At 35.4% G+C, this 14,470-nt stretch overlaps 1 protein-coding gene across 2 annotated transcripts in view; it reads right to left on the reverse strand.

The window, feature by feature from the left end:
- LOC148941226 (fatty-acid amide hydrolase 2) overlaps positions 1 to 14,470 on the reverse strand; it is a 322,168-nt gene that overhangs the window by 81,864 nt on the left and 225,834 nt on the right. For both annotated transcript variants that reach the window (XM_089104464.1, XM_089104463.1), the window contains exon 6: positions 10,310 to 10,453. In XM_089104464.1, the coding sequence (XP_088960590.1) occupies positions 10,310 to 10,453 (144 nt within the window). The remainder of the gene's footprint in view (positions 1 to 10,309; positions 10,454 to 14,470) is intronic.

Consider the following 14,470-nt stretch of genomic DNA (forward strand, 5'->3'; position numbering starts at 1 on the left):
CTGTCTAAGTCTAACTGTATATTGCAGAACATATTTATTTTAGTATCCAACTTCTTTTATTTTGATTCTTTCTTTGTCATTGAACCTTTATTGTTCTTTTCCTTTTATTTCCTTTTCCTTTCATTCCTTTTCCATTCGTCATTGTTCCCTTTATAGGCATCTTTAGAACATAAAAACCTATTAACAGAAAAAAAAACCTAAAATGCAACGGCAGAAAACAAAAATACATAAATAGCAATGGCAAATAAGACAAAGACATTCAGGCAAAAAAAGAAAAAACATCAAACAAAAAACAAAGGTAAGATGGGGAAAGCTGAAGAGTTAATATCAGTGCGGTTAAAATGCTATCCAAAATTTTTAATAAATCTATCATGAATAGATCCCCATGCCCTGTCACTCAAGTAGTCTTTATAAGACACCTATTCATCGAAGAACAATTCTTTAAATTAGGAATTATTTCATGCAATTAAAATTTATTCACAAAATGGGGGATATGGCACTTGAATATATATTAAATCTAGTTGTCTAGAAATTGAAATAGAAACAGTTATGTCTATGGTATTAGAAATAGATTGTCTAGGAATAGTCAGTTAGAAACTGAAATAGAATGTCTATAAATGAAATAGAATGTCTAGAAAAAGAAATGAACTGTTAAGAAATAGTTAGCTAGAAATAATTAACAAGAAATTGAGAAATTGAATGGATATCAAATCTAGTTAGCTAGAAATTGAAATAAAATAGTTAACTAGAAATTGAAGTTAGCTAGAAATAAAATAAAAATATGGAAACAGTTAGCTAGAAGTACCACAGTGATGTTTGTAAGCCATTGAGTTATTTATGATTAGGTACATTAAGAAACAAACACACGGTTGGACTTTCTAGCATACGACTGCTTCCTTTTTTGGTTTCTTTCTTACTTTTCTATCGTTTTCGTCTCGCGCTGAAGATGGCAAAGGGATGGAGAAGGAATCCTTTGAGCAATTCTTCTGCTACTTGGTAGAGCATGAAATATTACAGTTTTTTTTTCTATTAACCTTGTTTTGTCACATCATAAACTGACTTATTTATATAATGCCGTAAAAAGCAAGCCCCGTTCCGTTTACATTTCCCATTTTTTTTTTTTAATAAAAACAGAATGACACTAAACGGTTCTTCCAATGGATAGAATTATTTATGACTAATGAAAAGATCAAGGGCAAAAAACTATAATAAAATTAATCATATTCAGACTCTTCCACAGAATCGTCAAGAGATCGGGGACTTAAAACGATAGGCATGTTGCTAAACACTCAAAATTCGTTTTAGACGGATGAATTGTACAACTGATATAGATATAGAATCTCTTAATATCTATATCTATATCATATCTCTATGTCTATATAATGTCTCCATATCTATATCATAATATCTCCGTATCTATATTATAATCGCTATATCATATATCTATATCATAATATCAAGAATATGAAGAAAAATATGAAGAATACGAAGAAGAATTATGGTATAGACATATATATAGATATTAAAAAATTCTATGTCTATATAGAGTCTATATCGGTAGATATAGATATAGATATTATGATATAGATATAGACATAAATATTAAGAGGTTCTATTTCTAGATAGTCTATATATATGTCGGTAGATATAGATATTAAGAGATTCTATATCTATATCAGTTGTACAATTCACCCGTCTAAAACGAATTTTGAGTTTTTAGCAACATGCCTATTGTTTTAAGTCCCCGATCTCTTGACGATTCTGTGGAAGAGTCTGACTATGATTAATTTTATTATAGTTTTTTGCCCTTGATCTTTTCATTAGTCATAAATTATTATATCCAATGGAAGAACCGTTAAGTGTCATTCTGTTTTTATTTGAAAAAGTGGAGGAATGTAAAGGGAGGAATGTAAATGGAACGGGGCTTGCTTTTTATGGCATTATAGAAATGTAAATAAGTCAGTTTATGATGTGACAAAACAAAGGGTAATAGAAAAAAACTAAAATATTTCACGCTCGTTTAAGTAGCAGAAGAAATAGCAAAAGGATTCCTTCTCCGTCCCTTCGCCATCTTCAGCGCGAGACGAAAACGATAGAAAAAGAAGAAAGAAACCAAAAGAGGAAGCAGTCGTATGATAGAAAGTCAAACCGTGTTTATTTCTTAATGTACTTAATCTTAAAAAACTCAAAAGCTTACAAACATCACTGTGGTACTTCTAGAAAACTATTTCCATATTTTTATTTTATTTCTAGCTAACTTCAATTTCTAGTTAACTATTTTATTTCAATTTCTAGCTAACTAGATTTGATATCCATTCAATTTCTCAGTTTCTTGTTAACTATTTCTAGCTAACTATTTTTAGAGTCCATTTCATTTTCTAGACATTCTGTTTCATTTATAGACATTTTATTTCAATTTCTAACTAACTATTTCTAGACAATCTATTTCTAATACTATAGACATAACTGTTTCTATTTCAATTTCTAGATAACTAGATTCAATATCTGATCAATTTGCCAGTTTCTTGCTAACTTTTTCTAGGCATCCAATTTAATTTATAGACATTCTATTTCAATTTCTAGTTAACTAATTCTAGACATTCTATTCCACTTTCTAGATATTCTAGTTCACTTTCTAGACTTTAATTTCATTTTTTAGACATTCAATTTCATTTTCTAGACATTCTATTTCATTTTTTAGACATTCTATTTCAATTTCTAGCTAACTATTTCTAGACATTTAATTTCTATATAACTATTTTCATGACTTTCTTTTGCAAATGACGCCAAGTACTATGTTGTTACATCATATATGCATTTCTTATGAGATCATATTTGAAAACCAAAAACCTGGACTAGAAAAATCATTGGAATAAAAAGAAGATATTGTCCCACCACCTGAACAATTGAAAGAAACAAAGGTTCGGCTATATGTCTTTCATAATGACAAAAGACAAGCCGAAGCAAGAGTTAAAGGTCCAATAAAAGATAAAATAATTTTACAAAGGCACCACTTCTAATTTAAGGTCCATCTGGACGTCATGACATCCAGAAAAGGCTCAAATTGTCTGCATTTAGAAGACAAGCGACAGTGACAATCTATATATAGGAACCTGCCACGTACCAAGAGCTAGAGCCCGGTGGCATAGCCGGACTCCGGCGTTATATATATATATATACATATATATATATATATATATATATATATATATATATATATATATATATATATATATATATATATATATATATATATATAGGCATTGATGACCTTATCCATGTCAAAATCCAAAACTCAATCATCATCGCTATCATTTTCAATTCGTTTGCTTCGTTACAACTCGGCTTGTCTTGCGTGATTATGAAAGACATATCACCTAACCTTTGTCTTCTTAATAAAGGTATGTTAGGTATTAATCACCTGATGTCTGTCAAAATCTCGAACCCAACCACAATGTCTCTCATTATTCATTTCGAATCGTTTTGACTTTTGCTGTTGAGGTTGATTTTCATTGACTCCCTGCTCTTCATTTTCATTTTGGAATCCCTCACTTGTTTATTGTCGTATGTCTTCTACTGCGCGTGTCTTTGCTCTTCATTTTATTTTTAACACGCTCTAATTGTCGTTTTCGGATATAATCTAACCACCTGTGTCTTTTCTCTTCATTTTCATTTTTGACACGTTAGTTCAGGTGTTGGTTCCAAAGAATCATCATTAATAGTAACTGCAACTGCAAAATTTCGTTTTTTGGGACTTCCAACAGCCATTATATAATAGGTAGCGCGCTAGCGCTGCCTAAGTAAAGAACGATGTGGGCACAATGTGTTTTTTCTCCACCCGGGCACTTCGTATCGAAGGAAACTTCTAAAAGGGCTCATTCGATTGGAAGTTGGAATGGCTAGTGCCCTTTTTAATAGTCGAAAGTGATTGGAGGGCAACTAGCCCCCCCCCCTGCCCATCATTCCCCCAAACACATCCAAACAAAATTTAGATATAGCAAGGTTGTTCAGCGTGGTTGATTTCCAGATATAAAATATTTTTTTTAGGAGGACAATCCCCCACAACCCTCAGGGCAAGGGTTTTAAGTTATGCCCCGGGGGGCACATAAGGTTTTTATAGAAGGCGTTGTCGTAGAAACTTCAAAACAGGCTCATTCGATTGGAAATTCAAAGGGCTAGTACCCTTTTTAATAGTCAAAAGTGATTGGAGGGCAACTAGCCCCCCCCCCCCGCCCATCAGTCCCCCAAACACATCCGATCAAAATTTTGAGATAACCATTTTGTTCAGCGTAGTTGATTTCCAGATAGAAAATATGTTTTTTAGGAGGAAACTCCCCCACAACCCTCAGGGCAAGGGTTTTAAGTTATGCCCTGGGGGCATATAAGGCTTTTATAGAAGGCGTTGTCGTAGAAACTTCAAAAAATACTCATTCGATTGGAAATAGAAGGGCTAGTACCCTTTTTAATAGTCGAAAGTGATTGGATGGCAACTAGCCCCCCCCCCCCCGCCCTTCATTCCCCTGAACATATCGAATCAAAATTTTGAGATAGCCATTTCGTTCAACGTAGTTTTAAGTTCTGGAAATTAGGTCTTTGAGGATGACAACCTCTTCACAGCCCTCAGGACAAGCGTTGTAAGTTATGCCCTGGGGGCTTATAAAGTTTTTATAGAACGCGTTGTAGTAGAAAGTTCAAAAAGGGCTCATTTAATTAGAAATTGAAATGGCTTGTGCCCTTTTTGATAGTCGAAAGTAATTGGAAGGTAACTAACACCCCTTCCATGCCCACCATTTTCCCAAACACATCCAATCAAAATTTTGAGATACCCATTTTGTTCCACGCAGTTAAAGTTCAGGCAATTATACCTTTGAGCAGGACACTCCCCCACAATCTTCAGAGCAAGGTTTATAAGTTATGCCCTGGGGGCATATAAGTTTTTATTGAAATCTTTATAGTAGAAACTTGAAAAAGAGCTCATTCAATTTGAAATTCAAAGGTCTAGTGCCCTTTTTAATAGTCGAAAGTGATTTGAGGGCAACTAGCACCCCTCTCTCGCCCACCTTTTCCTCAAGCACATCCAATCAAAATTTTTAGATATCCATTTTATTCAGTGTTCTGGATTTCCAGATAGAAATTATGCTTTTGAGGAGGATACTGCCCCACAGCCCTCAGGGCAAGGGTTGTAAGTTATTCTCTGGGGGCAAATAAGGCTTTTACTGAACGCGTCGTCGTAGAAACTTCAAAAATGACTCATTCGATTGGAAAGTGAAATGGCTAGTGCCCTTTTTAATAGTCGAAAGTGATCGGAAGGCAAAAAACACCCCTTCCACGCCCACCATTTCCCCAAACATATCCGAACAAAATTTCTTGATAACCATTTTGTTCCACGAAGTTTAAGGTTCAGGAAATTGTACCTTCGAGCAGGACACTCTCCCAGTAGTCTTCAGGGCAATGTTTATAAGTTATTCCCTGGGGGCATATATGGTTTTTTTTGAAATGGGCAACTCACCTCCCTTTCACGCCTACTATTTCCCCAAACACATCCAATCAAAATTTTGAGGTATCCATTTTGTTCAACGTAGTCGAAAGTTCTGGAAATTAGGCTTTTTAGGATAAAAACCCCATCAGAGCTTTCAGTGCAAGGGTTGTAATTCGTGCCCTGGGGGTATATAAGGTTTATATAGAAAGTTGTTGTAGAAATTTCAAAAGGGGCTCATTTGATTAGAAATTGAAATTGCCCATTTCTTATGACTATGTCATAAGAAATGCTTATATGATGTGACAACATAGTACATGAAGTCATTTGCAAAAAAAAAATTCAGGCTCTTAACGATTTTCCTCAGACTTCTGACCTATCTAGATCATTTTTTTATGCGAAAAAATCCATAGATTTTCCCGAAAAAATATGGTGCCATTTTCGAGAAATTGAATATATAAATATATAAATACACAATTATTACTCACATATAAAGAGAGTATATATATATATATAGTATATATATATATATATATATATATATATATATATATATATATATATATATATATATATATATATATATATATATATATATATATATATATATATATATATATATATATATATATATATATATATATATATATATATATATATAACCTGATACACCACTGATAACCTGAGTACACTGAGTTACCTTCTCAGTGAGTGCCGCCCCCAGGCAGCAGAGGCGCTTCCCCAGGTGGCGGATAGGGGAAAGTCCTCCAGATATGGGGGATTCCTTCGAATAACCAATAAGAAGGCGCAGACAAAGGGGGAACCCAGTTCCTAGGGGTTCTTAAACATAACTGGGACCCCCAACTGTGGGGCGAAACACAATTAAGGAGATAAGGCCACTTTTATGGTTCTGTGCTGGGCCCACCGGCGCGTGGACATGTCCCGACAGAGTCAAACCCTAGTCCCAGCTATGGATAAATAGTCAGCGAGCTTTGAGGGCGGTGTACTCTCAAGATGGAGGAAATCGGCCACCTGAAAAGGACAGAGAGGAGTGGCTTGCCGCTGACCAACAATAGCCATGAAACCTTCTTCTTTTAAATGTTATGGATCACTTGAAAACAAAGACACGAAACCGCGCTACCGCGTCCGGGGTAACCGACGGAAGGCAAGATATAATAGCGAATGATATTGTTACCGCGTACGGGGGAGCCGACGATCTGACGACTTCAGACGAAGATATGCGAACTCGGCAGTTGATGACGAATCCCATTGAGGATGATGGCATTTTACCAGGAGAAACCCCTAACCCAGAAAGCCCCGTTCTACCTGGGGACTTTGAATGTGTGAACTTTGGCAAAGACTGGGAAACTAGAGGCTAATTTTCAATGAGCTCGAGAGGTACAGATGGGACGTTATTGGCCTCTCGGAAACTCACTTGCCTTGTTCAGGAGAGCAGCGATGCGGCGACATCATACTTTCGTACTCTGGTAGATCTGATGGCAAACACCGACAAGGCGTTGGCTTTCTCTTGACACACAAAGCGAAGCGCGTACTCATAGCCACAAAGTTAGTCTCAGAGCGCCTTATGATGATTCGGCTGCGAGCGAAAGTACAAAACATCACCGTCATCCAAGTGTACGCCCCCAACTCTTCAAGAGCTGACGAAGAAGTTGACACCTTCTATCATCAACTTCAGTCTCTAACTGATGAAGTCCCAAAGAAAGATATCCTCGTAGCAATGGGTGACTTCAATGCTATCGACGGAGAAGCCACAAAGCCTGACAGTGATGTCTTAGGCTTATTCGGTCTTGGGAGGCGAAACGCATGTGGCGAGCGTCTACTTGAGTTCTGCAGAGATTATGATCTCTTTGTTACGAACTCAATGTTCAAACATAGAAAAAGAAGAAAGGCAATTTGGATATCCCTAGATGGAAAGACGACAAATCTGACCGATTATGTCCTCATCTCAAAACGGTGGAAGTCATCTGTCACAAATACCACCGCCTTGCATGGAGAAGACTTCGATTCAGATCATGTCCTTGTAATGAGCACATTGGCAAAACTCCGACTCAAAACCCTTCCTGTAAAGAAAAATAAGATCCCAAGATTCCGCACCGATAAACTGAAAGAACAAACGACACGCACCACTTTCCTGCAGTCACTAGAAGAAAGTCTTGGTCCTGTACTTGAGTCACTCCCGTCGACCATAACCCCTGACATCGACCTAACCGTCGACCTAACCGAAACTCTAAAAAACGGAATTTTGATACCAATAGATTTTGATACCTGAGAGAATTTGGCTGATTTTAGAAAAAAGGAGGAAAGACCCCCTAAAAGTTATAGAACCTTAATGAAAATCACACCATCATATTCAGCGTATCAGAGAACCCTACTGTAGAGATTCGAAACTCCTATCTGCAAAAATGTGGACTTTTACATTTTTGGCCAGAAGAAAGATCACGGATGCGTTTTTTTTTTTTTTTTTTTTTTTTTTTCAGGGGTGATCTTATCGACCCAATGATCCTAGAATATCGTGGGAGGGCTCATTGGAACGGAAATTGATTCTAGTGCCCTTTTTAAGTGACCAAAAAAATGGAGGGCAACTAGGCCCCCTCCCACGCTCATTTTTTTTCCAAAGTCATCCGATCAAAATTTTGAGACAGCCATTTTGCTCAGCATGGTCAAAAATATGATAACTATGTCTTTCAGGATAACTTAATCCCCCAAAGTCCCCGGGGGGAGGGCTGAAAGTTATGAACTTTACCCAATGTTAACATCACTGTATATATGATAGGCAGTATGATCTTTCCCTATCTCACCTATTATAAAAACCCGGACCGAGGTGCGAGTGCTCCAGAGAACGTATAAACATAAGCGACATTAGATCTTTTCACGGGTAGACAAGTCAGATTTCTCTTGAACGCGAAACTTGGCTCCAACGTTGGAACACTAAATTTTAAAGAAACTAATTTTAAATTAATTTATTCCAATACATACATGAAAATCGGTAATTAGTAGTGCAATGTTATTATTAGATGTTTTTAGAAATTAAAAGTAGGTTTCGAAGTCTCAAGTTGGTTTCAAAGGCATTTTGAGAAAGTTTCTGCCAAAATACGTGTTCCAGGGTAATTGGACCGCTGATGGTATATATATATATATATATATATATATATATATATATATATATATATATATATATATATATATATATATATATATATATATATATATATATATATATATATATATATATATATATATATATATATATATATATATATATATATATATATATATATATATACTACGAAAACTTTACGCAAAAGAAAGTTTTTTTTTAAAGAAAAGTAAAGGCAATATTAAACTTAAGATCAGTAGAAATAGAAGTCTACAATAACTCAAACTCAAAACGACCAGAAATTATTATTAAAGAATAAAAAGGGAAAGGAGAATAATTGGTATGGCAACACTTGGTAACACTTGGTAATAATTGGTAACACTGCATATACTTTTATATAAATGTATATATAGTGGGCTGTAATAATGCAAAAGGTAAATATAACATTGGTTTAAGAATGGAAAGAAAGACAAAGAATGAATTTACAACGATAATCAAGTTAAAAATAAGTTCTATTTGAGTAATGCCATAACGCGATGACATTTGATTATGATATTTGGCGCTTCGCATTTATATTTCAGTTTTAATAGTTTTATCAATTTGTTCGCACCGAGAATGAAGAGCCAGAAATCATCTGCGGTAAACTTACTGCTAATTATGTATACAGTGGTTAACATATAGTATTGGTTACTGGGAAGTATACAGACGTTTTCAGGGGAGATATTTTCTGGTAGGTGGGGGGAGGGTGGGGTGGGGTGGGGGAGGGGGGTTATATGGGAGGATCTTTCCACGAAGGAAGTTTTCATGGGGGAAGGGACATTACTATGGAGGGAGCGCCGGTTTTCCCAGCCGGATTATTAAAGAAAAAGATCAGAAATTAAATTAAAAAAAAAAGTTTTTCAACTGAAAGCAAGGAGCAACATCAAAACTCAAAACGAACAGAAAATATTACGTATATGATTAGGTTCACCCCCTAGTCAATACCTCGCTCTTTAAGCCAATGATTTTTTAGTACTTTCATATAAGCTATTTATTCTAATTAACGGCCTTTGTGATTAAGAGGCCATTTTTAAAGAATTATAACAAAATTTGAACTTTAGCTTAAAGAGCAAGGTATTGACTAGGGAGCGAAACCCCTAATATACGTATTAAAAATCTATGAATATAGAAGTTCGTTACGTTAGTCAATTCGAAAGTTACGTATATTTATCACTAATAAAAACGTTAGTAAATAAAATTAAACAAGTTTCGAGAAAGCCATTTAACCAAATAAAAGTAAAATTAATATGCAAATTTTGTTTTAATGATTCATGTACGGTGAGATTTTCTAAGAAGTACGGTTTGACTTTCTCACAACTCTATATTTTTTAAACAATAAAAAACTTTAGCGTAATGAGCGAGGCGTTGAGGAGGGGACAGCCCCTTTCATATACGAAATAATTTCTGTTCGTGTTAAGTTTTAACGTCGTTCCTTACCTTCAGTTAAAAAACCTGTTTTTTTATTTAATAATATACTAAGATAATATACTATGTATAATCTTTAAGAAAATATACATAAACATATTATAAACCAATCCTACAAAAAATCTAAAAAGAAAAATATTCATCCTTTCCTAAACTTTACAATATTTTGGAATAAATTTATGCGAAAATTAATCGTTCATTGATGATATTTAACTAAAATTTTTATCTACAATTATGAAGAGCAAACTTACTCTTGAAGCCTTGATATTATAGGCACATCGAAAATGTCCAATCGCTCGTCGTATTGCTTCTTTAATGTCACTATCAACTTTTGAACAAAAAGGAAAACCTCCATCGTACTCCATATAGTATATTTTTATCTTAGATAAATCCACCTATAAATACATATGCCTCATTAGGTTTATAACAAATGCTTAGGTATAAATCAAGATTCATTAAGCAAAATTAATCTATTACAAATTCTGACGGGCCGAATTCAACAAGTCTCGAACTTTCGCGTGCTTAACAGTTAACATGTATCCCACTTTCAAAAATACTTGCTCATTTTTGCTCGACGACACACAAAAAACCGATCGGTACCATAGGGAAACTAGAAAAAATTTCTAGCCCCAAAACTGACGGTACTATGGGAAAAACCCCATGGTTTTTGATCGTTTCCCCATGCGGCTGAACAGGCTATAAGACAAAACGATAGACGAACGAAAAATACTGATAAAACAATTAAAAAAAAAGTCAGAAGGTTAAAAAGATGAAATAAAATTGAATATGACAACGTTGAGTATGAGTACGAGTCCAAACAAGTCTAATAAAATCCTCACTCGCTTGTAATAAATTCGTTATCTGGGAAACTTTACTGTTATGAAGACTTGTGATCCAAGAGAGTAAGAGATCTATTAGCCATTTAAGCCATCCCTCTTGCTATGAATTATATTGAATGACTAAATCACTAAAATTACTAATATCACACTGGAACAGCTTGAAATCACTTTGAGTCACTCGTGTCTGAATCACTAAATATTTCTTTTATTCTGTTATTCTATTCTTTATTCTTTCTTTTATTTTTCTAATTCAATTCGTGCCAGTATTTATCGGTTTGGTAAATTCAAATTCAGTTGGTAATAAAATCGAATGTAAAAAGAAATTTGTGGAATTGAGAATATCTATAAGGATGCAGTTTTTTTTTTTTTTTTTTTTTTTTTTTTTTTTTGCCTAGATAAGCTACTTCTTTACCATTCTTCTTGGATTATCCTAAGCTTGAAATAGTGTATTTTTAGGGTTGAATCTTGTAATTATCATGCATTTTTAACAATGTTTCAAAAAATCTCCATATGGGACGGGTCGTTTAGAAAATCCTTATTGGGAATGCCGCCTTTCATTCACTCCCATGGACAGGCATATTTACAAGACACCCACGCTTAATTCTGCATCGTACAATCTTTAGCTATAATTGTGGCTTCCTTGTTAATGGTGGGATGGGGGTCCAACCCGCCCCCTTCTGGCTACGTTCCTGCAACAAAATATCAGACTAACCTTAGGCATCACAGACCAGTACCAGTACGACATTGCAGCGTAAGTTTCCTAGCTAATTAAATATGCAGAAAACCAGTGACTTGAAAATACCATACATACTACAGAACAATACATACTACAGAACATACAACATACTACAGAACAGTACATACTACAAACCAGTGACTTGAAAATACCACACATACTACAGAGCAGTTACAGAGAGTATGATCCAAAAAATAAGTTATTGTCTTTCATATAAATCTTTTTTCCATAGCTGACGACTCTAAAAATATGTTAGATACTCTCAAAATTTGAACCTAGCCCACTCTTCTTTTTATTCCAAGTATATTTTTTCAGGCATATCAAGGAGCAAATGACACTTTCCAAGATCTGATAGCTTATCATTATTTTTTAACAAAACATCTTTTTTAAAAGCTTTGTCTATCATTTCTCGGAAACTAGGATGGTCATCTCCCCTCCTATTCCATCTCCCCTCCCTAAAATAGAATATATATTCAATTCCTGGAAGGGATATAGAACATAAATAAAAGAACGTAAATAATTAAGACGAGATTCGATTTGCCTCTGAATATGAAGATGTAGGCTAACAAAAGGCGCAAAGTTCTTCGTTGCTGAGATCATACACTGAGAAGGCACTACAAAAAAGATCAAAGTCAATACTTCAAAAGCATGCTTGAAAAGCGAGAATCTATTCTAACTAATTTATGCTTAGGCATTCCGCTTCCTATGAAGCTGTTTTTAAATCAAAATTAGTGAAATAAGGTACTTTCGCTGCAAGGCTAAAAGAGACATAATCAAAAGGAAATATTTTTAAAATGAGTTGAATTTCATGGCATAATTTTCTTCAGGATCACATCCCTTTCTGGAGATAGTTAACCCCTTTTCGCTGAGATTACACATATTTTCATATCCAAATAACCTTGTGTGTAAAAACCTAAAACTTATTACCCACCTTCCATCCGGCATTTTTCAAACAGTTCGTGGTAACGAACTGTAAGTAAGGAACGATGCGGCTCAATATTAATCAAAACTCTAAGAAACAGAGCAGTGATAACAGTAGATACACAAAAAGAATCGAATTTTGATGCTGATTGGAAATATACAAAAATTCATCAAGTTTAATGATACCCATCAAAAGTTAAGAGCCAAAGAAAATTTGCCCAATTTTCCAAAAAGGGGGGAAATACCCCCAAAAAATCAAGTGATCTTAATGCAAATTACATCATCAGATACAGTATATAGGAGAATCTTACAGTAGAGGTTTCAAGCTCCTATATACAAAAATGTGGAATTTTGCTTTTTCAAACAGTTCGTGGTGGCGAACTGTAAGTAAGGACCCGGCACAATAGTGACCGAATCTCTGACAAACTGACACCGGTAGATATATCGAAAGAAAATGATTTTTATGCTGATTCCAAATATTTAAGTTTGATTAAGTTTCGTTTTATTCATCAAAGGTTACCAGCCTGAGAAAATTTGCCTGATTTTCGAAAAAAGGTAAAAATACCCCTAAAAGTCATAGAATCTTAATGAAAATCACACCATCAGATTCAGCATATCAGAGAACCTTCATGTAGAGGTTCCAAGCTCCTATCTGCAAAAATGAGGTATTTTGTATTTTTTGTCATTAGAAAGATCACGGATGCGTCTTTATTTATTTATTTTTTTTCCAGGGGTGATCGTATCGACTCAATGGTCCTAGAATATAGGAAAAGGGCTCGTTCGAACGGAAATTAAAAGTTCTAGTGCCCTTTTAAAAGACCAAAAAAATTTGAAGGCAATTAGGCTCCCTCCCACGGCCTTTTTTTCTCAAAATCGTCCGATCAAAATTTTGAGATAGCCATTTTGTTCAGCATAGTTGAAAGGCCGAATAAATATGCCTTTGGAGGTTTCCTACCCAGCACCCCCCGAGCCCCTGGGGAAGGGTCTTTAAGTTATAAAGTTTGTCCATTGTTTACGTGTAGTTATTGCTAGTGGGAAATATGCATACATTGTTCGGGTGAGGGTGCAAATTTTCTACAGGTGGGATATAACTTACATAACTTACAACGCCTGCCCCCAGGCCCTGGAGGGATATGTCGACCCCAGAGTTTTTTTTATATCATCTTTGAACTATTATTTAACCAAATTTTTATAAGATATATTTGAGGAAAAAAGGGCGTGGGAGGTCTAGCTTCTCTCCAATCACTTTTTACTCTTAAAAAGTGAACTAGAACTTTCAGTTTCCAATCAAATGAGCCCTCTCTGAAGTTTATACTAGCATCCCTTCCATAAGAACCTTATATGCCCCCGGGGCATAACGTACAACGCCTGCTTCCGGGGCCCTGGGCGGTTGTTTCGACATCAGTTATGTCATCTGAACTTAGAACTATTTTTAACAAAATGTCCATCTCAGAATTTTTATCAGATGCATTTGCGGTAAAATAGCGGGGGGGGGGGGGTAGCTGCTCTCCGATGACTTTTGACTTATAAAAGTGAAGTGAACTTTCAATTTCCAATCAAATGAGCCCTCTTTGAAGTTTATACCAGCACCCTCCCATAAGAACCTTATATGCCCCAAGGGCATAGCTTACAACGCCTGCCCCCGGGCCCTGGGGGGGTGTCGACATCGGAGTTTTGTTATCTGACTTTTAAACTATTCTTAACAAAATGATAATCTCAAAGTTTTTATCTGATGCATTTGGGGGAAAAGGGCGTGAGGGGGGGGGGCCTAGTTGCCTTCCGATCTCTTTGACTCTAAAAAAGTGAACTAGAACTTTGAATTTACAATCAAATGAGCCCTCTCTGAAGTTTGTACGAGCATCCCTTCTATAAGAACCATATTTGCCCCCAGGGCATAACTTACAAGGCCCGCCCCC

This window comes from Artemia sp. Qi Xiang Cuo, chromosome 18 (assembly GCF_049724085.1).
Source record: "Artemia sp. Qi Xiang Cuo chromosome 18, ASM4972408v1, whole genome shotgun sequence".
Taxonomy (NCBI): domain Eukaryota; kingdom Metazoa; phylum Arthropoda; class Branchiopoda; order Anostraca; family Artemiidae; genus Artemia; species Artemia sp. Qi Xiang Cuo.